Source organism: Budorcas taxicolor, chromosome 22 (genome assembly GCF_023091745.1).
Source record: "Budorcas taxicolor isolate Tak-1 chromosome 22, Takin1.1, whole genome shotgun sequence".
Taxonomy (NCBI): domain Eukaryota; kingdom Metazoa; phylum Chordata; class Mammalia; order Artiodactyla; family Bovidae; genus Budorcas; species Budorcas taxicolor.
This window is the reverse complement of record NC_068931.1, coordinates 31,225,336-31,252,903: the sequence shown is the minus strand read 5'-3', so window position 1 is coordinate 31,252,903 and position 27,568 is coordinate 31,225,336. Positions and strand designations below refer to the sequence as shown.

General features: G+C 39.6%; 1 protein-coding gene across 1 annotated transcript; it reads left to right on the top strand.

The window, feature by feature from the left end:
- The first annotated feature begins 808 nt into the window (after positions 1-808).
- PSMA8 (proteasome 20S subunit alpha 8) lies at positions 809-21,582 on the top strand. Its single transcript, XM_052660536.1, has 7 exons — positions 809-910; positions 9,799-9,925; positions 11,484-11,608; positions 14,471-14,593; positions 19,492-19,611; positions 19,725-19,787; positions 21,490-21,582. Exons 1-7 carry the CDS (start codon positions 809-811, stop codon positions 21,580-21,582), a joined length of 753 nt encoding a protein of 250 aa, XP_052516496.1.
- The last annotated feature ends 5,986 nt before the right edge of the window (positions 21,583-27,568 follow it).

The following is a 27,568-nucleotide window of genomic DNA, read 5'->3' as shown; positions in this document are numbered from 1 at the left end:
CTAAAAGACACTCCTTGGAAGAAAAGTTATGACCAACCTAGATAGGATATTCAAAAGCAGAGATATTACTTTGCCGACTAAGGTCCGTCTAGTCAAGGCTATGGTTTTTCCTGTGGTCATGTATGGATGTGAGAGTTGGACTGTGAAGAAAGCTGAGCACTGAAGAATTGATGCTTTTGAACTGTGGTGTTGGAGAAGACTCTTGAGAGTCCCTTGGACTGCTAGGAGATCCAACCAGTCCATTCTGAAGGAGATCAACCCTGGGATTTCTTTGGAAGGAATGATGCTAAAGCTGAAACTCCAGTACTTTGGCCACCTCATGCAGAGAGTCCACTCATTGGAAAAGACTCTGATGCTGGGAGGGATTGGGGGCAGGAGGAGAAGGGGAAGACAGAGGATGAGATGGCTGGATGGCATCACTGACTCGATGGATGTGAGTCTGAGTGAACTCCGGGAGTTGGTGATGAACAGGGAAGCCTGGCGTGCTGCGAGTCATGGGATCACAAAGAGTCGGACACGACTGAGCGACTGAATTGAACTGAACTTGGGATAGTTTTCACAACCCCATCCTGGAGTAATACCAGGATGGAAAACCGGGACTCAGGAACCAGGAACTAAGAGTCGCACTGGAACAGGATCACAGCCGATCCGCACTTACCACCTCTCACCCGTGGTTGCAAACACTTCCGGCGGCGTCTTGAGGGGCATGCAAGCACTTCCGGATAGCAGGTGGCTGCAGGCCCCGGTTCTCTTCACTCGGCTGAGATTAGTGTGGGGGGCTCAGCTGGAATAGGGGTAGTGGTGCGCAATGGCGTCTCGGTATGACCGGGCGATCACTGTCTTCTCCCCAGACGGACACCTGTTTCAAGTGGAATATGCCCAGGAAGCAGTAAAGAAAGGCTCCACCGCGGTGAGTGAGCAACTTTTCTTAGCCATCGGCCCCTGCCTTGTGTCATGCCTTTATTACTCCACCGTCCCAGCCCATCGCTGGATATGGGGAGACCAGAAAAGACGTGTGAAAATTGGCTCCTTTCTTTATCAAGGGAGGTGTTGTTTCTGAAATTCGGGTTAGAAACGGTGGAGTTAAAAGTTGGTAGATTTCGTAGGTTCCCGTTGTTGCAACTGCCATTAACAGTCGCCGTAGACATGTACCTGGGGCGAAGGGGGGTAGGGTGAGGGGTGTTTTGTAGCCTTGACTGTAGAAGAGACTTTTTTCCCCCAGACTTCAAGCTTTTTATTTTGTATTGAGGTATAGCGGATAAACAATGTTGTGGTGTCTTCAGGTGGACAGCAAAGGGACTCAGCCATGTGTATACATGTATCCATTCTTACCTAAACCGCTCCCCCACTACGATCCATGGAAGCTGGCACATAACATTGAGTAGAGTTCGATGTGGTGTATAATAGGTCCTTGTTGGTTATCTGTTTTGCAAATAGCAGTGTGTACAGTGACCTTCCCAAACTCCCTGACTATCCCTTCCCGCCCCCGCCAAACATAAATTCGTTCTCTAAGTCTGTATCTTTCTGTTCTGTAAGTTCATGTGTATCATTTCTTTTTAGGTTCCACATACAAGGGATGTCATACCATATTTCTCCTTCTGTGCCTGTCTGTCTTGTGGAAGAGAGATTAATGCTGTGTCTGACAGTTAGGAAAGAAAAGAATTCTTTCAACCTGTAGCATCTTACCTGAACGCACACTACCCACTTCCTCAGGATTTGGCAGACACGTGGAAAAGTAACAATTACAGTAAAAATCAAAAATTGAAGATGTCTGTCAATGAAATGTGGCCTAAATCGATGTGAAATTAAATCTTTGTGGAGAAAAACAGTTGAAATGGCTAACCTACTCAAACATTTTCACCTGTTAAAAATGTTTGTACAAAAATTTACTCCTGAATATGTAGCAGCCTTCTAGAGATTTTTAAGCCCCCAAGAATCTCCAGTCTTTGGCCATTTCCCACTTTTGGTTTGGTTGTTATAAAGGAGAGTATACCCTCCTTTAAAATGATGTATCCACGTTTCTGAAAAACTTTCAAATACTCAGGGTAGCAGTAGTACTCCTGCCAAGGTTTAATTACATTTAATAACCTTAGTGATTTATCAAAATTAAAAAGGACAAAAATGGCCTGGTGACCAAAAATCTGTTACCCCAAATCTTCCAAATCCTAGCCATTGGGTTCAGGAGGATTTGATGTTTTAAAATCTTTAGAATTTCATGAGCATGTTTGTTGTGTATCTTGGAAAAGGAGACACCAGCTATGAGAATACACAGTGCATTTCTAAGTCTAGCAATGTCTATATTTTCTCTCGCTTTCCATACCAACCTAGTTATGAAAGGAAATAATTCACTTTTATTATAAATCTATCAAATGTGAAGTGGTAAAAAAAAAATAACACTAGAAGGAATCTTATCATCATTTTTAACGTATTTTTCTATTTAATTGGGCCCTCTAGTTTTACTTCTGTTTTGTAAGTAATTCTTTTAGAATTGTAAATTTAAGCAAAGCCTGATGTAGCTTAAACCAAAGGGGTACCATTTTGATAAAAACAAGAAGTTATATAATCCCCAGCATGGCGTGAAGCATATGGTTAGAAAATAATGCCCCAGTTTTAGAGCCTAAAATAAAGGGAGTAATGGGAGAAGACTGAGGTGTAATAAGAAACCGCATTGGCTATTTAAAATGTTTTAAGAATGCTATAGAACTGATTGATAGTTCCTTTGTAATGAGCTGTAAAAGGGTAAGGATATAAAAATACCTATAGTGGGCATTTTTAAAGATACATTGCAAGGAGGAGACAGTTTTGTCTCAGGATTCTGGATTATAATTTGCATCTTTGTATGGAGTTATTCACTGTGTTTCCTTTAGGGTGCTATGACCTGTCACGTGGGGATAAAGTTTATAATGGCACTTTTTATTAAGATATGTCACAGAAGATTTTGTCTGTAAATGACAGTTGATATGATGAGTTTTAAATAAGCCAAGGTTGGCCAGTTTTGACCAACATGAAGATGTAACATTATTTAGTAATACAAAAGCTATATGGGCTGCAACTAGAGACCCTGGGTTCTGCCTTCTTCTTGATGATTATCTTACAGAATGAAGTGAGGCAAGAGGCCTGTTTTCTTTTCCTTAGTTCCCTTTTTATATAAATGAAAAATATGTTTGAATAACATTTTAGAGAGGTAATACCTTTCTTTTTAGGAAGGAAAAAAAATGAACCCCTCACAGTATTCCCATGGAAATGATAAGATTTACTGTCATTCTTCATTCTGTCCTTTCCCTGACCCCAAACTGTTATTAACTCCATATTTCCTACTTTGTCAAACCCCAGATCCACAGTCTGGCCATCAAAGTGTTCCATGAGCCACTTTAATTAAGGGTGCAGCTTTGTGGTTTTACCAATATATGCTTCTGCCCTTGTAGGTGGGGAGAGCAGAAAACACCTCTGTCACTCTCCATCTTACTTATTCTCTAAGAATCTCTGCACATTTCTCTCCTGTGTGGAGCCATCTCTGATCCACTCCAGTCATCATGTATCTCTTGGTTCTCTGAATTTATCATCTGTACCACAGAACAGTGTATAGTATTTATTATTTTGCCTCATGGGCTTCCCTCGTGGCTCAATTGGTGAAGAATTTTCCTGCAGGGTGGAAGACCTGGTTTCAACTCCTGAGATGGGAAGATTCCCTGGAGGAGGGCATGGCAACCCACTCCAGTTTTCTTGCCTGGAGAATCCCCATGAACAGGTGAGCTTAGTGGGCTACAGTCCATTGGGGTCATAAAGAGTTGGACACAACTGAACGGCTAAGCACAGCACATTTGGCCTCATATTCCCTTTAATGTCAGATATTCTTAATAGTCTTCTCACTTCAGCTGGATAGTAAGACTTTGGTAAAGAATCCACCTGCAATGCAGGAGACCCCGGTTTGATTCCTGGGTCGGGAAGATCTGCTGGAGAAAAGATAGGCTACCCACTCCAGTATGCTTGGGCTTCCCTTGTGGCTCAGCTGGCAAAGAATCCTCCTGCAATGTGGGAGACCTGGATTCGATCCCTGGGTTGGGAAGATCCCCTGGAGAAGGGAAAGGCTACCCACTCCAGGATTCTGGCCTGGAGAATTCCATGGATTGGAATGAGCAACTGAGCAACTTTCACTTTGGAGAATCTAAATGGAGTAATGCTTTTTGTATTTCTACTGCAGGATATACAGTGGAGGAACTGAGAAAGAAGTAAATTACCATTTTAAGTAATACTCATTTTCCCCCACATATTTCATGTACATTGTCTTACATTGCATGCTCAATTGATCAGTCATGTCCAACTCTTTGCTACCTCATGGACTGTAACCTGCTAGCATCCTCTGTCCAAGGAATTTTTCAAGCAAGAATATTGAAATGGGTTGCCATTTCCTACTCTAGGGGGTCTTCCCAACCCAGGGGTAGAACCTAGGTTTCCTGCATGTTCTGTGTTGGCAGGTGGATTCTTTACCACTGAGCCACCATTAAGAACAGTGTTTAATCCCCTTTTTAATGTACGTGGAAGCTCTGATTCAGAAGCTTTCATAACTTGGTAAGGGTACCCAGCCAGAAAGTCAAAGAGTCCATATTCTCACTTCAGTTTTTCTGGTTCCAAAGCCTTTGCACTTTGTGTTGCACCATGTAATTTATTCCATAAATGTTTGTATATTAATTAACTGTCAACATCTTAAATGTGGAAGCTAGATATGTATCATATAAAGCAATTAACTTCTTTAAGCTTCAGTTTTTTAAATAGTAAAATAGGCATCAAAATAGTGCCTGCTTTATAGTTGATTTGAGAATTGAATTGAGGCAATAATATGTGTTCACCATCTTGCAGTGTCTGGTTCACAGCAAGTACTTAGTAAATGGTAGCTATTGTTCTTTACTATCCTTTTGTTTTCTCATTTTCCTTCAATTTTGTCTGTAGTTCTTCCAGCACTTCCATTTACTATTTAAAGACATTTTTGTTTAACACACCTGCCAAATGTGGTGCGAGGGCCACTGGTTTCACAGTGGACAAAAGAGACTCAGTCTTTGGCCTGAGAGCTTGCTGTCTAGCAGGGATGTTGGATGACTGAGTCTATAGTCCTAACAAGGCCTGTCTATGTGTTATAATGGGAGATTATGAGGCATTGTGGGAACTCTAGGTATTAGGTCCTAGGCCCATGGTCCCCATGAGGAAGTGTGTAATATTTATATAGACACCCGAAAGATGAAGTTGGCCAGGTGAAAAAGTGGAAGGGGAAAGAGAGGCATATTACAAACAAAAAGAACTAACGTGATAAGACCAAGTAGGAAAATACAACTGTGGTTCTTAAACTGAAAGGCATTCAGGATTGCTGAAGCAATGGAAAAATGGCTTCCAGGTGAAGGCAGAAACAGGAGCCAGACTGTGGAATGCTTTTAAGGGAATAAGAAGGCCTGAAGGGTTTTGATGTGGCTATTATTGTTTTGCCTTTCTAATAACAGACTCCATTTGTCCCACCACAGAGGTAGTCACATGACCCAAGAAATGTCATTCACAGTTTCTGTCCTCCTGCAATAAGCAAGGGACAGAAATCTAGCCAGTATAAGTCCACAGAGCAGGACTTTTCTAGCTAGGGGTACTGGTAGCTTTTTTCCTCTGGGAGAACTACTGGGATATGAGTCCAGGGTTCCCATTTTTTTTTTCCTGTACAGATAAAGCATGTCTGCATTAAGAGAGCAGAAAGCTGATAATACAGAAGTAAATATTACAGTCCCTAGATCCTTTTGTCCCGAGTCTACTTCTGTGTTATCTTGGTCTGCCTAGTGAGAAATGTTCCCTACTAATACAAGTTTTAAGTGGGGGAGTGCAACATTCTGATTTTCTTTTCTTTTTTCTTCTTATTTTTATTTTTCAAAGATTTCTCAGACTGCATCATGGTCAGTGGATTAGATGAAATCAAAGAAGTGGGGAAACCACATAGGAGTCTATGGAAGTAGCCCAGATGAAAGATGATAGGAGGTGTTACTAGGGTTGGGGCAAAAATGGACATACAGCATATTCTGGAGAAAATTCTGTGGTATTGTTGATACATTGGATGATTATTTGGATGGTTTTGGGGGTTGAGGAAGGAGAAAAGGTATTGAAGAGGGAGGAGTCAGAGAAGGTGCCTGTTTCTGGATTTAGTCTCTTGGTATAAGGCACTGCCATTTTTTTTTTTTAAAGGCAATCTGAAGCAGTAATTGACATGCTTGTAGGATCTGTAGTAAGCAGCCTCCAAAATGGCCTTTAATGATCCCCACCTTCTGATGTTCATTCCCTCCAGTAACCCTTTCCCTGTACGTGAGCTGAACCTAGTGAATGGCTTCTAAGGAATGGACTGGGGAAAGTGATGGAACGTCACTTCACATGTTGGGTTTCAGATGGTGACTTACTTCAGCCTCTTGCTTGCTAACCCTGGTGAAGCCCAGTTGGCATGTTGTGATTTGTCATATGGAGGGTTCTGTATAGCAAGGAACTGAGGGAAATGTTTCTGTTAAAAACCCGATATGGAGCAAAACCCAATGTGGAACTGAGGTCCTTAGTCCAGCAATCCACAAGGAACTGAATCTTGCTAACAAACTTGTGAGTGAGCTTGTAAAGATTCTCCCCCATGAACCAGGAGATGAGTGCAGCCTTGGGTGACAGCTTGGTTGCAGCCTTGTGAGAGACTGAACTTAGCTAAACTGTCCAGATTTCTGACCTACAGCTGAATATACATGTTTGGAAATCAAGAGACTGATCTAGGCTCGGAAATACTAATTTTAAAGTGTATCCTTTCTCTCCCCAGCTTAAAACCTATGTTGAAGGTCAAGCAAATGAGTTTCCCTAAGTACCCTTCTTCACTCAAGAAAACAAAATATAGACTACAGACCGTGTAGAGGGTAGACTAAAGCCCTAAGGGGCCTTAATGACCTCCTTGGCTAAACACGGGGAGGAGTGGGGTAGAAAGCAGGTTGCTGTACAAACGAAGAGTTGATGACAGTATTTGGCCTTGAAAGGGTTAAGAGAGAGAGGCAGAATTGAAATAAAGTGGTCTTTAATATTTTGTTTAAAATAAGAGAGACTTAGCCATGTGTTCAAATGTTGGTGAAAGTTGCTCAGTCTTGTCCGACTATTTGCAACCCCACGAACTATACAATCCATGGAATTCTCCAGGCCAGAAAACTGGAGTGGGTAGCGTTTCCCTTCTCCAGGGGATCTTCCCAAACCAGGAGTCAAACCCAGGTCTCCCTCATTGCAGGCGGATTCTTTACCAGCTGAACCACTAGGGAAGCCCACAAGCCCACAAGGAAAGCCACAACAGACTTCCCTGGTGGCTGAGATGGTAAAGTGTCTGCCTACAATGCGGGAGACCTGGGTTCGATCCCTGAGTTGGGAAGATCTCCTAGAGAAGGCAATGGCAACCCACTCCAGTAAACTATCCTGAAAATCCCATGGACAGAGGAGCCCAGAAGGCCCCAGTCCATGGGATTGCAAAGAGACACAACTGAGCGACTTCACTCACTTCAGATGCTGGTGAGAAAAACACTGGAGAGAAAGCTGAGGTTTATTTGTTTTTAGCTTTATTTATTTTAAACTTTTTATTATGGAATATTTTACATTTACAGAGATATAGGGGAATGGTATAATGAACTTCTATGTACCCATTACACAGCACCAGTAATTATCAACATTTTACCAGTCTGTTTAATCTTTCCTTACTTTTTCCTGTCTCCAGTGGAGTAATTTTAAATGAAATTTCTATTGAGATCATTGTAGATTCACATGCAGTTGGAAGAAATAAAACATAGGGGTTCCTAGTATACTTTCTGCATTTTCTGCCAATACTAACATTTTGTAAACTGGTACAGTGTCACAACCAGGATATCGATGTTGATATTTTATTCAGAATTCTCCAATTTGACTTGGACTCATTTGCCTGTGTACATTCCTGTATCCACGGTCAAGATACTAACCAGTTCCAGCTCCACAATTCCATATGTTGCTCTTATTTAATCACACCCAAGGCTGTATATTGTCACCCTGCTTATTTAACTTCTATGCAGAGTACATCATGAGAAAGGCTGGACTGGAAGAAACACAAGCTGGAATCAAGATTGCCGGGAGAAATATCAATAACCTCAGATATGCAGATGACACTACCCTTATGGCAGAAAGTGAAGAGGAGCTAAAAAGCCTCTTGATGAAAGTGAAAGAGGAGAGTGAAAAAGTTGACTTAAAGCTCAACATTCAGAAAACGAAGATCATGGCATCTGGCTGGTCCCATCACTTCATGGGAAATAGATGGGGAAACAGTGGAAACACTGTCAGACTTTATTTTGGGGGGCTCCAAAATCACTGCAGCAGCCATGAAATTAAAAGACGCTTACTCCTTGGAAGAAAAGTTATGACCAACCTAGATAATATATTCAAAAGCAGAGACATTACTTTGCCGGCTAAGGTCCGTCTAGTCAAGGCTATGGTTTTTCCTGTGGTCATGTATGGATGTGAGAGTTGGACTGTGAAGAAAGCTGAGCGCTGAAGAATTGATGCTTCTGAACTGTGGTGTTGGAGAAGACTCTTGAGAGTCCCTTGGACTGCAAGGAGATCCAACCAGTCCATTCTGAAGGAGGTCAGCCCTGGGATTTCTTTGGAAGGAATGATGCTAAAGCTGAAACTCCAGTACTTTGGCCACCTCATGCGAAGAGTTGACTCTTTGGAAAAGACTCTGATGCTGGGAGGGATTGGGGGCAGGAGGAGAAGGGGATGACAGAGGATGAGATGGCTGGATGGCATCACTGACTCGATGGACGTGAGTCTGAGTGAACTGCGGGAGTTGGTGATGGACAGGGAGGCCTGGCGTGTTGCGGTTCATGGGGTCGCAAAGAGTCGGACTGAGCGACTGAACTGAACTGAACTCTTTATTTACCTTCCCTACCAAATTGACCTATCTATAACCCTAATCCCTGGCAGCATTTATCTATCCTTCATGTGTAAAATTTTGTAACTTCAAAATGTTATTTAAATGACATCATACAGTAAGAAACTTTCAGGGATTTGCTTTCGTCCCTTGAGTTTCATCCAAGTTGTTGCATGTATCAGTGTTTTATTGCAAGTAGTGTTCCCTGGTATGGATGTACCATAGTGTTTAATTAACTGTTCATGTATTGGAGAACATTTGTTTCCAGTTTGGAGTTTTTATGCATAAAGGTACATTCATAGCTGACTTTTGTGTGAACATGCTTTTATTTCCCTGATAAAATCTCCCAAGTGTACGATTACTAGGTTGTATGTTAATTGCCTATTTTATAAAAAGCTGCCAAATTGTCTGCTCTGGGCCCTAATCCTTATCCCTCCTAACTGTGAGATATATGGAAGAGCTTTCAGGATTTTATCTACTTGACATTCTATAGTGCTTCTGCTACCACCAATACTGGTACTGCCCATTCTATAAGAAATGCACATGTTATTCCCAGCATCTTCTTTCATCTGGGTGAACATTGTCCTGTTTTTAGATAGTACTCCCTTAGGTGTCTGAGATTAGGACAGTCGTGTAGTTTCAGCACTGGTGGTGTATTCTTCTAGTTTATACCAATCTGTCTTTGCTTTGAGTTTGGGAAATGGACTTCCTGTAAGCCTATACTTGTGTGTCTTTATTTTTCTTAGACGTCTGTTTTTCTCTTTTATACTGAAGGTTTAAGGAAAAGCCTTTTCCTGTAAGTCATTTGTTAGAATAATTTGATTTTAGGCGTTAAAATGGCCAGCTCATTCTTTTTTATAATGACTCAACAGGTTGGAATTCGAGGTACTAATATAGTTGTGCTCGGGGTCGAAAAAAAATCCGTTGCCAAGCTTCAAGATGAAAGAACTGTGAGGAAGATCTGTGCCCTTGATGACCATGTCTGCATGGCTTTTGCAGGTACTTGTGGGCCTACAGTAATGATGCAGAGAGTATGTTGATGTAACACAGCTGGCCCCACTGTAGCTGTTATATAATATACATACATGATAAATATACTATATTCCATTCTCATTAAACATAAATAGTATGTCTTATATTTTGGGGAAATCACAACTCTATAAACCAAGATTCCTGATAATGAGTTTTCTACATATGATACTTTTATTTTTCTATAGTTTTGGATCATATCAATATTTACAATGTAAAGAAATACTGTACTTCAATATCTCCTTTCTTATCATATTTTTAAATGGAGTGAAGCTTTTAGCCTATAGGGTAGGCTAAGTCAATCTATCACCATTTCTTTCTCTCAGATAACCTTTGCAAAGAGAAAAGAATCAATTTCTTCTTTTTAACTGAATGTCTGATTGTAATTCATACCCTACTCCTGAGTGTTAGAGTGGTTCTCAACAGTGGCATGTTCTGACAGTTTCTTCTTTGTTGGTTACTGTTAACTACCTTCAGGAACTAACCATTCTTCCAGGTTTGTAGAAACACATTTTGAAATGGCGTGGAAGGGAAACAAGAGTTTGTGACTGCGGAAGACTGATTGGTTATGTGAGAAACGGCTGTTTCAGAGATTTTGTGAATGAGTTTTTTGAGCAATATGATATTAAGAGAGTGGAGAAAGAAAGTAAATGGTGATGAAAAGGTCAAATGCCAAAAAGTCTTCAATAGAAATGTTTGTAATCATTTGAATCCCTTTAAGTTTTTGATCATTTTGATAGAAACATCTATCTCCTCTTACAAGTGTTAAGAATTCATCACATGATGTTTTGGTATGATAAAAGCAAGATGAAGTTTTTTCTTTCCTTCTTTCTTGTTTTTTGGCTGTACACCTTGTGGCATCCTAGTTCCCTGACCAGGAATCGAACCCAGGCCCTCAGCAATCGACATGCCAGAGTCCTCATCATTCGACTGCCACTAAATGCCCTTCTTTTTCGGTTTTAATGTTCTTGATTTTCAAACCCCTAATCTTAAGACAAAAAGCTGACAAGCGGCATGTCATGGTTATGCTGAAAGCAGCTTGAGTTCGTGTTTGATAATGACGTTTTGTTGTTTTCATAAGAAGAAATCCAGCTTACTTTATGGTTTAGGTAATAAGTAGCTTGGTTCTGGAATCAGGATAGATGGTCAGCTGTTGAACAAATCTGCCACTGATACTGTCTCAAAAAAGCTTTTAAAATTTGACTACAGAGTTTTTTTTTTTTTAATTTAATAAAACCTAATAATCAAACCAGCTACTGTAAATTAAACCATCTTATCTTGATCTTTGGGAAATAGGTTACTTCACATTCCTGTTTAAATATTATTTAAAACAATTTTCTTTAAAAAGTAAATAACAATGGATCAAATGAAGGAAAGAAAGCAACTTAGGATGAGTGATACTCTACTCCATAAATTCTTTATTATGGACATATATTGGAAAAAACAAAGAATGTTACAGGAAAAATATCATGGTGGCCAAAACACTTTTAATGAGGAAGACTTCATTATTCTTTGACTGTTTTTGTAGGACTGACTGCTGATGCAAGAGTAGTAATAAACAAAGCTCGTGTGGAATGCCAAAGTCATAAGCTTACAGTTGAGGACCCAGTCACCGTAGAATATATAACTCGCTTCATAGCAACCTTAAAGCAGGTAAGCCAGTATTCCAACAGATTTCTTCAAGTGTTCTTTTTTCCACCATGATGGGTCCTATCATGGGAATACTAGTCACTCCAACCATTCAGTCTGTTAAAATGTACTAAATTCCTTATTATTTCTCATTTCACATTCAGATTCTTATTCCAGTGGAGTGGATTGATTTGGTCCCTAGAAATCTCAATCAGTATCAATTCTGAGAATTAAAATTTTTTTAAAAAAATGAGTGACCTTTTAAGGAGATTTCTGTAGTTCAGAGATGTAGCAGTAAGACACCATTTTTAAAGTTTTCCACAGAAATACCCGATTCTTTCATCTACAAAGCTAAACACAACTGATCAGGTTTAGACACTATGTCTTCTGAATCCATGTGTAGATACATGATTTTGCCTTTCGTGTAATCGTGATGCATACAAATACTGCTTCATTTATTATCATTTTCTTGGTTATTTATCCAAAGCAACGTAAGTTCTTACACTCACCATCCTAACTATATAGTACTGTTTCTAATTGCTATCTCCTAATGATTTAGGTTGCTCCAGGCTCTTCTTTCCTTTTCTCCTTCCCTCCCCCACTCCCTCTTTCTGCCTCTCTTTCAATCTGCTACTTTAATAACATTATTCTATCTTGGTCAGTTTTTTCTTTTTTGAGTTATATTGTTAAATTAATTTTCAGTCTGGGATTCCTAGATTAAAGGTTGTAATTAGTTTTAAGACTCTTGTTATATGTAGCTAAATTGCTTTCTAAAAAGATTGAACAAATTTTTATTGTACAACTAGCAGTACATAAATATATCCCTAAAGAATCATCAGCACTGGGTTTTTCATTTTTCTTTTATTTTGCAAATAAGTATAGCATAGCATTGTAATAGTTGTTTTAATTTGTATTTTATAATTAGTAGTGAGGTCAATTTTTTCCCCACATGTTTGTTTGCTGTTTTCATTTCTCCTAGTGTAAACTGTCTTTTCTTTTGACAGGCACTCTGGCAGTTAAGAATTTGCTCCCAGGAGTGAGAAATTTGGGGTTTAAGTCCTGGCTTTGCTACTTCCTAGTTAATGCCCTGGGCGAATCATTTAGCCTGTTTTACCTCAATTTCCTTATTTATAAAATTAACATTATAATAATGTTTGTTGAGTTGCAATATATAGTACACTTAAAGAATTTAGAATACTTCCTGGGATGAATTTTGCTATTTGTTTTTACATAGAGATTTTTTTTTATAGGTTCTATATATTCTAGATATTATATTTTTAAATTTCATACTTATAAGGAATGGCCCTATTTTGTTTTTTTTTGGAATTTAATTCATTTCAACAAAGTTCAACATTTTTATATTGTTCTTTTTTTCTTTCTTCATTGCTTTGATTTTCCCAAGTTAAAAGGTACTCACCAAAAGCCAAGGTAACAGAAGATTGTGTACACAAGGTTCCCAGTTAAGGTTTTTAGGTTTTCTTTTGGAAATATAAAAAGTATTATGCATGGAACATTTATAGAAACATGCATTGTGAATCTGTAACAGTGGCGTTGCTACCGAGGAAAAGCCTGAGGCTCTGGAACAAAAGTTATTCTCATGTACAGCTTTTGTTCTTGTAAATGATTTTAACCTTGTGCACGTGTTTCTTCTTCATGCTGGGGATGCAGCTTCCATCCCTGGTGGGGGAACTAAGATCTCACATGCCTCTGGCATGGCCAAAACAAAACAAAAAAGTGGTTGCTTAAGCAAACAAAGTAAAAGTTTCTTTCCTTTAAAGGATCTTTACAAAACATCTACTTCATACCTACGTGTGAACTAGGAACATTAGGGAATAACAGAGAAAAAAGACAAACCCTGTTCTTTCAGAGTTTATGTTGTAACTCACTATTTACATTCAAAATCTAAAGTGGGTTTGGAAATTCCCTGGCAATCCAGTGATTACAACTCGGGCTTCCACTGCTGGGAGTGCGGGCATTTTGAGCTAAGATCCCACAAGTTGTGTGGCATGGCTGAAGAAAAATCAAACACAAAAACCCCAATTTAAAGTGGCTTGTAAATATATATATAATAACATTAAAATTTTTTTAAAAACTATGTAGACAAGTCCAAGAAGAAAGCTAGTCTAAATACAGGCCAGACTTCCTACAGTTGCCTACAAATGTGGTCCTGAGTTTTCTCCCATGGCTGCCTCTCTGCACAACTTCTGTGGATGCCAGTCTCAGAATTCGTGTGAATTCCACTCCCTAGGACACACATTCAGAAAGTTCCTAGCACCGAAGTAGAAAGATAAAACTGGTTTCCAGTGCCCCATTGTCAGTGAGGAAAAAACATGCTTTTTCTTCAAGAGAAACAAAAGTTTCTTGTTTTGAGACTGAAAGAAATGTCTCAGTTGGATTTTTATGTAGCGATAAGAGCATACTGAACAGAATATACTTGATTAATAGTATCAAGTAAGAATACTTGATAACAACAACAGTGTCCCTCACAATAAAACCAAGGCCGTGCTCCGCACAGCTCACTGAAATCAACTTTGTTGAGAACCAAAATGATAGGACAAGCACAGTTCTCTGCAATAGGAAAATGGTTATAGTCTAGTTATGCTACCAAACTTATATAAGGCAACAGGAAAACAAAGTTCAGACCATACATAAGCAACTTATGATGTCATTTTACAAGACTGTCAGTATTTACTTTTTAAATTTTTCATCATGGATTGAGGTTACTACAGGAAAATTCAGCAAGAGGATCTTGAAGAAAATAGAAATTAATAAAGATCATTTTATCAGGAATACTTTATTTATATTAGAAATTGTTATTTGATAAGTAATAGTGTTGTCCTTTCTTTGGCCTCATACAGAGAGTAGTCAAAACATTTTATTTTTCAGAAATACACTCAGAGCAATGGACGAAGGCCTTTTGGTATATCTGCCTTGATTGTAGGTTTTGATGATGATGGTATCCCAAGATTATATCAGACTGATCCCTCTGGTACTTACCATGCTTGGAAGGTGAGTCAGGAATTTGTTCATGTCTTTTAGAATTTGAGGATTATACTTGTTGGATAGCATCACTGGCTCAATGGACATGAGTTTGAGCCAACTCTGGGAGACAGTGAAGGACAGGGAGGCCTGGCATGCTGCAGTCCAGGTCACAAAGAGTTGGACACAACTTAGTGACTGAACAACTGCCGAGAAGCATTTTTATTTCAAAGTCAGTTAGGAAAATAATGGAGATTGCTTAATTGTTGGCAAGTTTATTTATCGTCTGGGATAAGACTTTGGTTGAAGGAAGCATTATGCAACTTAAAAAAAATCATCTGTAACAAAAATTCTTGAAAACTTTTTTATTCTACACTTTTGAAGTATTACTCAGGAGTTAAGTGGCTTTTTTTCTTTTTTAAGTTTTCACCACTAGTTAATAGCAAGACTGGAATTAGAACTCAGAGTCTCCTGCTTCTTAGTGCAGGGTTCTGTCCTCTGCTTCATGCTGTTTCCCTCAAGCCATATGATTCTTTCTCTATAGTACATAAATTCTGATATCCAGCCTTTCAATGTGGAGTAAAGTCTTGTGGTTTTATTTTTATTTAGGGTTGTGCCCTCTGGCACTTTGTTAAACATAAGGTCACGTTTCTGTCTTGTTTCTTTTTCGTTTGTTTCTGTGTTTTGTTGGTTTTTACTCTGACCTAGTATGCCACACATCCTGGTAAGACGGTACTGTGGACTGCTGAGAACACGGCTGTGTCATCACCGTGTAATGACAACACTTGGCAGTGCAGGTGGTAGTCTTACAAGGTGCAGTTAGAGGACATGTAAAATAGATGGTAGAGATTTTTGCACATTAGAGTAACATGAGCTGATTTATATTCTAAAAGTATCTCTCATTGAGAATAGATTGTAGGGCAGAAGCAGGCAAACAAGTTGCATGCATGCTCAGTCACTTCAGTCCTGTCCAGCTCTTTGCGACCCCATGAACTGTAGCCCACCAGGCTCCTCTGTCCATGGGATTCTCCAGGCAAGAATACTGGAGTGGGTTGTTGCCATGCCCTCCTCCAGGGGAATCTTTCCTACCCAGGAATCAAAGTCGCGTCTACCTGCATCTCCTACATTGCAGGTGGACTCTTTACCTACTAAGCCACGATTTAGGGGACTCTTAATAATAAGTGAAATCAGATTTAGATCAGGGGCGTTGGCCAGTGAAAGGTAGGGATAGATCCAGCCTATTCTGTAAAGGAGGAGAACCCAGAGAGTAAGATCCTGGATCCTGAGTGAAAACAGGATTCTAAGAAGAGTTGATCAGCCAGGTAAGCACCACTGATAAATCAAGTAAGAAAACGGCTGTGCTATGATTGAATTTGGCAACATGCAAGTCATTGGTGACCTTGGCAAGAACAGCCTGGATAGAGTGATGGTGATAAGCTTATAAGGCCAAGTTTTTTGCTGTGTTGGTAATACTTGAAACAGGAACAAAGTTAGTATGTTGTATACTTCAGAACAGTGTTTCTCAAAGTGTTTTCTTTGGATGTTAATATATGTCAGTTAAGCTGTTTAAGGCTAATTAATGTGGGGAGATGTTTTTCTAAAGAAATTTAATAAATTTTCTTAAGTTCTGCATGTTCTAAAAGGCACTGTAAATATTCTAGAAACAGTTTAAGTAGTCCCCAAGATTACTTTAATTTGGAACCCTTTTATCATAGATCCTTTCTCCACACTGGTATTCTTTGGAAAATAACATTTAACCATTATTAAAGGCCATTTAACCATCATTTTTAGTAAGTGCTTTGGGGACCAGCATCTGTTGAAGGGAAGGGAACAAGATGAGGCTGAGGGAAAAGTGGGGCTGCAGTGGAATCTCCGTAAAGGCCTCATCACCCTGTGGGAAGCCCTGGGTCAGGGGTAGCTCTTCAGAGTTGTTTCAAGTTGGGATGGGGGAACTGGGCATTAATAGCTCTTCATCAGTCAGTCGTTGGATTTGGGCCAACTCTGGACAGTACAAGACCTTAAGTGAGATAGCTCTTGTTAACAAAGGCACCTCTCAAAGAAGGTTAAGAGGTGAGGGCCATGTGCCCTTGGCACTGCCAGCAGCTGGAGGAATAAGGCTTTCATTTCTGAAGGGGAGTGGGGCAGCACATCCCAGGATCCACTCAGAGCTCTAGTTGTGAATTAGTGTTCTCAGCTCCCGGGATGTAATGATCCTTAACAGGTAAGGATTTATCTTTCCTGCATAATGAGAAGGTTGAAGTAGGCAGTTACTGGTGTTTGTCTCTTTTATTATCTTAGTCTTTTTTCATGCTCCCAAGGTAGTTACTAGACCTCTAGCCAACATGTCTGCATTATAGGCAGCAGAGATTCCTAGAAGGTTCATCCAGTTACTTCCACTTGTATATTCCTTTTGGTAACAGAGGGTAGGACATGACATTTTTCAGCAGGCACATTGCCTGGAGTTCTGTCACAGAGGAAGAATGAATACTGGAGTTGGCAGCTAATATTCTTTGCCACAGAAAATCATCATTAATCTGGACAGGCAGGCAGGAAAAACATTGCAAAACCATCAAGAGTCTGTTGAAATGAACTCAAGTGGGTAATGGGGTTGGAGGGAGGGTGGGGTTATAAGTGTGGTAAGGAACAGCTAGATTTTAGGAAACCAGTCAAATAGGTTAGGGGGTAAAGAATTTTGACATCAGCAACTGGAAGCAGTGGACAGGAAAGTCACCAGGGATTTACAAGGTGACTTTTAAAGGCTCAGTGAGATTTTTGGATAAACCACTACCTTATGTACTTCCTCTCCAGGCAGCAGCCAGTTAGTTGACCAAAACAAACTTCAAGCTAATAAACTCCGAAGTCACACCAGGCAGAAGGGTTTACCTTTGATCTTAATGAAATTTCAAGGCTACAAACTCTGATTTAAAATTTCATAGCTATTTATTTTAATCTTCTGAAATATAAAGGTATGGTAAAAGTTCTGCAAAGTTCAGTTCAGTTGCTCAGTCGTGTCCGACTCTTTGTGACCGCATGGACTGCAGCACACCAGGCCTCCCTGTCCATCACCAACTCCCTGAATTTACTCAAACTCATGTCCATTGAGTTGGTGATGCCATCCAACCATCTCATCCTCTTTTGTCCCCTACTCCTCCTGCTTTCAGTCTTTCCCAGAATCAGAGTCAGTTCTTCGCATTTTGTGGCCAAAGTATTGGGAGTTTCAGCTTCAGCATCAGTCCTTTGAATGAATATTCAGGACTGATTTCCTGCAGAACTATATGTTCATGTAGTACAAAAGGTATGTTTTCATACTCATGTCCTAAAAATCTCCTTTGCCATCTCTTTCCAGTAACCATAGTACATACCAGTTAGAACTGGGACCTTCCCATTTGCAGCCAGAATCCTTCAGTGAAAGGATGGGCCTTTCTGCTGGTTCTTTTCACTCTCTGGAGCCATCACAGCAGAAGGGCATGTGGCAGCACAGTGTACAGAGCTCAAGGCTCGGATCGATGATTTGGTCTACTTGGTTTCAAAGCTCATATCTTCCACTTACCCACTATATGATCTTGGGCAAGATTACCTAAGTCAGCAGTTCACAAATAGGGGTGATTTTGTCCCAGCATAGGGACATTTGGCAATATCTCAAGGCACATTTGGTTGTCATCGTTGAGGTAGGGGATACAACTGGCATCTAGTGAATAGAAAGCTGAGCACTGAAGAAATGATTCTTCTGAACTGTGGTGTTGAAGAAGACTCTTGAGAGTCCCTTGGACTGCCAGGAGATGAAACCAGGCAATCCTCATGGAAATCAGTCCTGAATATTCACTGGAAGGACTGATGCTGGAGCTGAAGCTCTAATACTCTGGCCACCTGATGGGAAGAACTGACTCACTGGAAAAGACCCTGATGCTGGGAAAGACTGAAGGAAAGAGGAGAAGGTGGACAGAGGATGAGATGGTTGGATAGCATCACCAACTCAATGGACATGAGTTTGAGCAAGCTCCAGGTGTTGGTGATGGACAGGGAAGCCCAGCGTGCTGCAGTCCATGGAGTTGCAAAGAGTTGGACATGACTGAGCGACTGAACTGAACTAGTGGATAGAGACTGTGAAACATCCTGCAATACACAGAACAGCCCCCACCACAGCAAAGTTATCCAGTCCAAACTGTCGGCTCTTTTAACCTTTTCAATCCTTCATTTCTTCCTCCATGAATTAGAATTAGTAATAGTACCTTTTTAATTGTTTTTGTGATGGTTAAGATGAGATAATCTGTTTAAAATGCTTAACATAGTGCCTGGCACACTGAGTGTTCTGTTAATAAAAATTACTGTTATCATTATCATTACTATTACTCATCTGGATATTTACACTGAATGGAAAGAACAGGCTATATATTACTGGTAGCCATGCAACCAGGGAGATGCTTTTGCCTCTTCCTTTCATCTGCTGAAAATTTCTGAAGAACAAAGAAAAATGGGGAATGGAACAGAAGCAGCCCTTCTTGCTTATAGTCAGAGGAGATAAAATGATGCATAGTCCTGTTCAAAGAAACACCTTTCTTCACACTGATGTCCTTTTATTTTTCTTTTTGCATCATATTGCAGTTATATCTCCTTTCCTCTTTACATCTTTTCAAGTTTCAACTCTTTCAATCTTTTTTAACTACTAAGGACTTGGGAACCATTAACAAAATAGAAAGCACTGGCCAGGACAAGGCATTGGTGTATTTTTAAGTCATGCCATCACCTGATTATTCATATAGTAAATCAAATGAGCTGTTGAAATGTTTGCTAAATCTTCGAACTACAATTTTCATTTAGTAATTATGCTAAGTAATAGTGGGATAAACTCTAAACTCCTAAACTTCACTTAGTAACCATAAGTTCATTCATATTGCAGTGGTATTAATAATCTTCTTCTATCTTTTGAGGCAAATGCAATAGGTCGAAGTGCCAAAACTGTCCGAGAATTTCTGGAAAAGAATTACACAGAAGATGCCATAGCAAATGACAGTGAAGCTATCAAATTAGCAATAAGAGCTTTGCTGGAAGTAAGTGATAAAGCATATACAGAAAATCATGGGTTTTTTCCCCCTCATTCAGTTGCTTATTAAAACACAGACTTCCCTGAAGTAATTCTAAAATTGCACTTGTTTTACATTAGGTTGTCCAGTCTGGTGGAAAAAACATTGAACTTGCTATAATAAGAAGAAACCAACCTTTGAAGGTAAGTCATTAACCAAAGAGGAAAAAGACCTGTAGTATAAGGCATTTTAACAAAAAAATTTAGTATGTTGCTGACACCTGTGAATCTTTATTACAAGCCTGAAACCTCCCTTAGCATCCATTGACACTATGATGAATTCTGTTTTGTTTCTGTGGACTGTCACTAATCTGTACATGCTTACTACACAAGCAGTTATCTCTTCCTAGCCCTCTGTGAAGTCCTAGGGGTGCTGAGATCTGTGTATAGGCCTACCCCACTTAGTACATGTTCTTATAAGTAGGAATCCCTACTGAGTCCGTCCCATATAGGGTCAGCGTACTGTATTCCCTGTGGAGATTCATTCCTGGCACCATACAGCAACAGTCCCTCTTGCTGTCTTTTTAGATCTGAAATCAAGATTAGCTTCCAGTGTCATTCAGCTGCCATTTATATAACTGTTGGCCCTCTAGGCTTCTAACATAATGTTATCCTTCAATATGTTAAAAAACCACCCTTTTTGATTGCCTACTGGTTTTTATCTGATTTCTCTACTTTTCACTTCTGGGTGCCTTAAGCTTCTGTAAGACTTGCATTTTAATATCTAATTGTGATCATCTTTCCATATTTCTTTATATCAAGTCTAGCATTATTAGTTGTACACCTTTAGTCAGCCACTGTGTGTTAAAACTGCTGGACCACAAAGTAAATTGTCCAGAACACAGCAATAAATTGCTCCAAACACTGTGATAGAGAACTCATTGGTAAAGAGGATTTGAAATGTGACCGACTGTTCATTAGGTAGAGCTTCACACTGTGTGCCAGCTAGGTCTTTAGCTGTGAGTGTACAAAAGCACTTGCATGGAAAACTATATGAAAAATGAGCCCTAAAGCAGTATTTTATGTATACCCTTTCTTTTGTGTTAAGGAAACTACTTCAGGGGGAAATAGTGTTAAAATCAGTGCTGTGTGGAGCAGTGGTTTTGGTTTTCAGAGTTTTGTTGTTGTTTTGACACCAGTGGGTAGGGATGCAAGGACAGGGCAGGAGCAAGTTTCAGTGAATAAGAGAAGTGGGGACACGAGGGCTGGGGCTGCCTCTGTGGGGCTCTGCATAAACAACCAGGGTGCCAAGCAGAGTATGGAGATGGTATGGGGCAGGTTGTTACCTCTGCTTCCAGGACTCAGGGACAGCTGTGCCAACACCACTGGGACACAGAACCACTGAGTCCAGAGTCAGCTCTCCAGCCCCACGACATACATATGTATGTATGTTCTTATGTTCTCCACTTAGTTTGGGAGTTATAAACAAAGCACCATGAAAATCATCATTTTCCTACCTCTTTGGCTAGTTCAGGAGCTGATAAAATAAACAAACCCCAATGAGAATCACAGTGGGATGGGGTGGGAGTTCAGTATCAGTTATTCATGAATAGAATAAGCTTTGCATTCAAATGTGTTTAGAATTATATCCATATATAAGATATGGAACCCAATATTGCATTTCCTGGCTTTTTATTTTAGCACAATGATAGTGGAAATGTTGTAGAGTTCTGATTTTGTCCATAATTGTTATAATTAAGCTACTTCTGAAATATTTCATCATGTACTTGAAGTTATATAAAGTTATAAAAATAAAATTATAAAATATAATTAGGTTCATCAACATTATAGTTAGAAATTGTTGCTATAATTGAAATTTGCTTTTTAAATTTTTTTCTCTTTTCAGATGTTTAGTGCCAAAGAAATTGAATTACAAGTAAATGAAATAGAAAAGGAAAAAGAAGAAGCAGAGAAGAAAAAATCAAAGAAGACCACCTAATTCTTAGGAGAAACACTGGGATATTTTAGTATTTCCTAGTACTTGGAAATGCTTAGTGAAATTTTAAAGGAAATAAGTTAATATGCAACATTACATTTAGTAGTTACATGCGTTGAGAATGTCATACTTGTGGCATTCATCTATCACAAACATACATAATTATGAAGTTTTTTTTTAAAAGAGTTCAGTAATTGTTGAAAGCAGTCATGACTTTACATAAGCCTGAGACTATATTTTATAACTTTCTCAGTATGTTACTTTTTTCATATATGCAAATTCAATTAAAATTTTTTTAATTAAAAAAATAATTTGGTGCTGTTCGAGCATTGACTGTCAGGTAGAGATAGCTATTCCAAAATAAACAATATAATATTGAGTTGCATTTCTAGATAAAAACATCCTTGTGTTGGTGATGTGCCAGAATTTTGTCAGTGCCTTTAAGTGAGCTTCCCAGGCAGTGGTAAAGAACCTGCCTGTGAATGCAGGAAATGTAAGAGACCTGGGTTCAGTCCCCGGGTGGGGAAGATCCCCTGGAGGAGGGCACGGCAACCCACTCCAGTATTCTTGCCTGGAGAACCCCATGGACAGAGGAGCCTGGCGGGCTACAGTCTGTGGAGTCACAGAGTCAGACACAACTGAAGCATGCAGGTGATTGATATGCAACATGGTATAAGTTTTAAGGCATACAACAATGATTTGATTTATATACATTAAGAAGTGATTGTCACATTAAGTTTTAGTGGACTTCAAGTTTAGTGAACATCATCTCACATAGATAAAAAATGAAAGAAGCAAAAAAATACCTTTTTCTTGTAGAGAACTCACGATTTCCTCTTCAGAACTTTCATAAATAACAGCAGCATAAATTATATATTTATCACATTGTACATTATAGACATAGTATTTATGTATCTTATAACTGGACGTTTGTGCCTTTTTGACTGCCTTGATCCAGTTGCCCCTTCCTCCAGTTCCTGCTTCTGATAAACACACATCTGATCTTTTTTCATGAGTGAGTGAACTGAGTTTGTTTTAAAAGTATAATTGAACTACAATAGTACGTTATTTCTTGCTACAAAACATAGTGATTTGATATTTCTACCATTTCAAACTGATCACCCTAAGTCTGCTTACAATATGTCACCACACAAAGATATTACATAGTTGTTGCTTATATTCTCCACATTGTGTATGTTTCATAATGACTCATTTACTTTGCAATTGGAAGTTTCTACTTCTTAATCTCCTTGCTCTATTTCTTTCCTCCCTCCTCTGACAACCCACCTGTTTATTCTCTGTATCTATAACTCTCTTTCCTTGTTTTTTGTTCATTTGTTTTGTAGATTGCATGTATAATTAAAATGCAGTACTTGTCTTTGTCTGTCTGACTTATTTCACTTGGCCTCATACCCTCTAGGTCCATCCACGTTGTCACAATGGCAGGATTTCTTTTTATGGCTGAGTAATATTCCATTGTGTGTGGGTATATGCATGATTTCTTTATCCATTCATCCATCGATGGGCACTTTGGTTGCTTCTATATCATGGCTATTGTAAATAATACTGCAGTTAGCATAGGGGTGCATATATCTTTTCTAATTTGTGTGTTTGTGTGTGTATGTGTTTTGCTTTCTTAGGATAAATACCCAGGAGTGGAACTGCTTAATCATATGGTACTTCTAAATTTTTTTGAGGAATCCCCACTGTTTTCCACAGGGTCTGCACCAATTCACATTCCTACCATCAGTATACAGGGTTCCCTTTTCTCCACATTCTCATCAACACTTGTTATTTGTTTTCTTTTGCATAACTGCCATTCTGACAGGTGTGAGGTGGTATCTTGTTGTTTGATTTGCATATTTGTGATGATTAGTGCTTCCCAGGTGCACCAGGGGTAAAGAACCCGCCTACCAGTACAGGAGACAAAAAGAGATATAGGTTCAATCCCTTGGTCAGGAAGATCCCCTGGAGAAGGGAATGGCAACCCACTCCAGTGTTCTTGCCTGAAGAATCCCATGGACAGGGGAGCTTGGTGGGCTACAGCCCATGGGGTCACAAAGAGTCAGACACAACTGAGTGACTTAGCACAGCACAGATAATTAAGTGATTTTGAGCATCTTTTCATGTGCTTGGTCATCTGTATGTCTTCCCTAATGTCTTTTGCCCCTCTTGAACATAGAGTGATGGGAAGGTACCACATAATTGTTGAATATATCAACATATTGCATGCATAGTCCCTGAAAGTAGATTCAGACCCTGGTTAAGTCAAAATGGGGGTCCTCCAGGAAGAGAGGGATGTGTCGCTAGCCCACACATGGCCCTGGGAAGCCGTCTCATAAAAGTGCATTCACCTACTGCTCATCTACACCAAACATTGTCTTTGTGTTAAGTGAAAGTCAAAGTTGCTCAGTCGTGTCCAACTCTTTGTGACCCCGTGGACTGTACAGTCCATGAAATTCTCTAGGCCAGAATACTGGAGTGGGTAGCCTTTCCCTTCTCAGCGGATCTTCCCAACTCAGGGATTGAACACGTTTCCTGTATTGCAGGCAGATTCTTTACCAGCTGAGCCACAAGGGAAGCCCAGGAACACTGGAATGGGTAGCCGATCCCTTTTCCAGTGGATCTTCCCGACCCAGGGATCAAATGCAGTTCTCTCTTTTTTTTTATACATAGTTCCAGGTACATATTCCTTTTATTTTTTTTTAATTTTTATTTTTACTTTATTTTACTTTACAATACTGTATTGGTTTTGCCATACATTGACATAAATCCACCACGGGTGTACATGCGTTCCCAAACATGAACCCCCCTCCCACCTCCCTCCCCATAACATCTCTCTGGGTCATCACCATGCACCAGCCCCAAGCATGCTGTACCCTGCATCGGACATAGACTGGCAATTCGATTCTTACATGATAGTATACATGTTTCAATGCCATTCCCAAATCATCCCACCCTCTCCCTCTCCCTCTGAGTCCAAAAGTCCGCTATACACATCTGTGTCTTTTTTGCTCTCTTGCATACAGGGTCGTCATTGCCATCTTTCTAAATTCCATATATATGTGTTAGTATACTGTATTGGTGTTTTTCTTTCTGGCTTACTTCACTCTGTATAATCGGCTCCAGTTTCATCCATCTCATCAGAACTGATTCAAATGTATTCTTTTTAACGGCTGAGTAATACTCCATTGTGTATATGTACCACAGCTTTCCTATCCATTCATCTGCTGATGGACATCTAGGTTGCTTCCATGTCCTGGCTATTATAAACAGTGCTGCGATGAACATTGGGGTACATGTGCCTCTTTCAATTCTGGTTTCCTTGGTGTGTATGCCCAGCAGCGGGATTGCTGGGTCATATGGCAGTTCTATTTGCAATTTTTTAAGGAATCTCCACACTGTTCTCCATAGTGGCTGTACTAGTTTGCATTCCCACCAACAGTGTAGGAGGGTTCCCTTTTCTCCACACCCTCTCCAGCATTTATTGCAGGCAGATTCTTTTAAGAGCTGAGCTATCAGGAATTAAAAAGATATGGTCCTTGTCTTGAAGAGGTCACAGTACCTAATAAGCCCATTCTTATGAGTTATATGAATAATGAAAAGTGTGTTCCCTTAAATTTAAGTGTATTTTCCCTTAAATCTGTGGATTTAATATGGAGTATGGAGTATGTTGCTAGTAGTTTCTGGAATAACATTTAAATCTTCCCTAGTAAAACACACAACACTAGACCTTAAAGGAAATGAGACGTATTTTTTGTTAATAAACAAAAAGGGGATGATACCTTTCTCTCCCAATTTCCACCTCTAATCTGAGGACAGGACCTTTTCTACCTCTGGATGTGTTTGGCTATACATGGATACAATGTTAATTACTCTCTTCTGAACCATACCTCAGCTGTGTGGGTCCCATGTTTCTTAGATGTGGGGTGAGGGGAGGAACGGGACACATCATCCTAATGACTCAGTTGTAATTCCACCCCTTACTTTTACTAAACCACCACTCACACACCCTGCTTACTACATGCCATACATTGTCTTGAGTTCCTTGCAAATATTAACACAGTGAATTCTCTTACCTTTAATGAGACACGTTGTATGGTTTATGCCCAAAGTGCTGATGCTTATAGTGCTTTGCATCACTGCTGTCCATCAAAATAGACACATTTCTGCCCAGTCTTCCTCACAAGGCTGTATCATAAGAGGTGAAAACTTTTATATCTCATTGGCTTTATCCCGCCTGTAACTGGCATGAGCATCAGATTGGTTTTGACTTGAGTGCTTTGTTTTACTTTGAAAATCTAAGTATTGTTTTGGTCAGGTTTTGCTGATTTATACATATATCTATTTTTTTTTTAATGTGACGTTTTAACCAAGATATAGGGCTTCTCCTTGGTTCAGTGGGTAAAAAATCTTGCAGTACAGGAGACACAGGAGACCCAGGTTCGAGCCCTGTGTTGAGAAGATCCCCTGGAGGAGGAAATGGCAAACCACTCCAGTGTTCTTGCCTGGAGAATCCTATGGACAGAAGAGCCTGGTGGGCTACAGTCCACGGAGTTGCAAAGGGACATGACTGAGTGATTACCCTTAACCAAAATATACTCAAACATTACTGCTATTTAAAATGTCAGTTTTCTTTTGTTGGAAAAATGCAATATGCAAGCACTTTGTGCCTTTTCTCCCTTGTATCCTCAAACTGAGATGATCACAAACATTTGGTTCTGGGGATCAGCTAGACAACTCTTTCCATCGTTAGGTTATCATCAACTAGATAGTCTGAAAAAACTCTCTCACTACAGGCAAAGAAACAAACACTGGATAAAATCTAACAAATCTAAGTATATGCCCTTTAAATGCAGAACTGAACTCACAGGAAGAAAGGGAAATCCCTGACGCCAAAACTAGAAAAGGGTTTGAGAATCAGAGAAGCATCTGAGCAGATGTCAGTGCTGCCCAGGAGAAAGCTGGACTGGTACAGGTAATGAGCAAACTAAGGATGAGACCCCCCCCGCCAAAAAAAAAAAAACTTAAAAACACACCTACCCTCACCGGGTTACTTGGGTTATGGCAGCAAGCACTGCATCTCAGTGGGCACAGAATAAGCTCTTCAATAAATGGTGACAGGACAATCGGTCATCCATTTGGAGAGAAAGACAGTGGAATCTCTACTTGACACCATTTAAACAAATCAACGTCAGATGAATTAAAGACCTACACATAAAACTTTTAGAATCCAGGAAAAGATGAGACCTTGTTTCTAAACAAGATACAAAAAGTACTAACACTTAGGGAAGAGATGGATAATTCAACTACCTGAAAAAGTAAGCTTCTCTACATCAAAAGATAACCATAAAGAATGTGGAAAACTAGGAATAAAATATAAATATATATATATATATATAAAATAAGATAAAAACCTTAAAATACTAGGAATAAAGCCACCATATGACCCAGCAATCCCACTCCTAGGCATATACCCTGAGAAAACCAAAATTGAAAAAGACACATGTATCCCATTGTTCACTGCAGCACTATTTACAATAGCTGGAACATGGAAGCAATCAAGATGTCCATCGACAGATGAATGGATAAAGAAGTTATGGTACATATACACAGTGGAATATTACCCATAAAAAGGAACACATTTGAGTCAGTTCTAATGAGGTGGATGAACCTAGAGCCTAGTATATATACAGAGTGAAGTCAGAAGGAGAAAGATAAATATCATTCTAATGCATATACATGGAATCTAGAAAAATTGTACTGAAAATTTTATTTACAGGACAGCAATGGCAAAACAAACATAAAGAATAGACTTATGGACATGGGGAAAGGGGAGGAGAGGGTGAGATGTATGGAGAGAGTAACACGGAAACTTACATTACCATATGTAAAATAGATAGCCAACGGGAATTTGCTATATGGCTCAGGAAACTCAAATAGGGTCTCCGTATCAACCTAGAGGGGTGGGATGGGGAGGGACATGAGA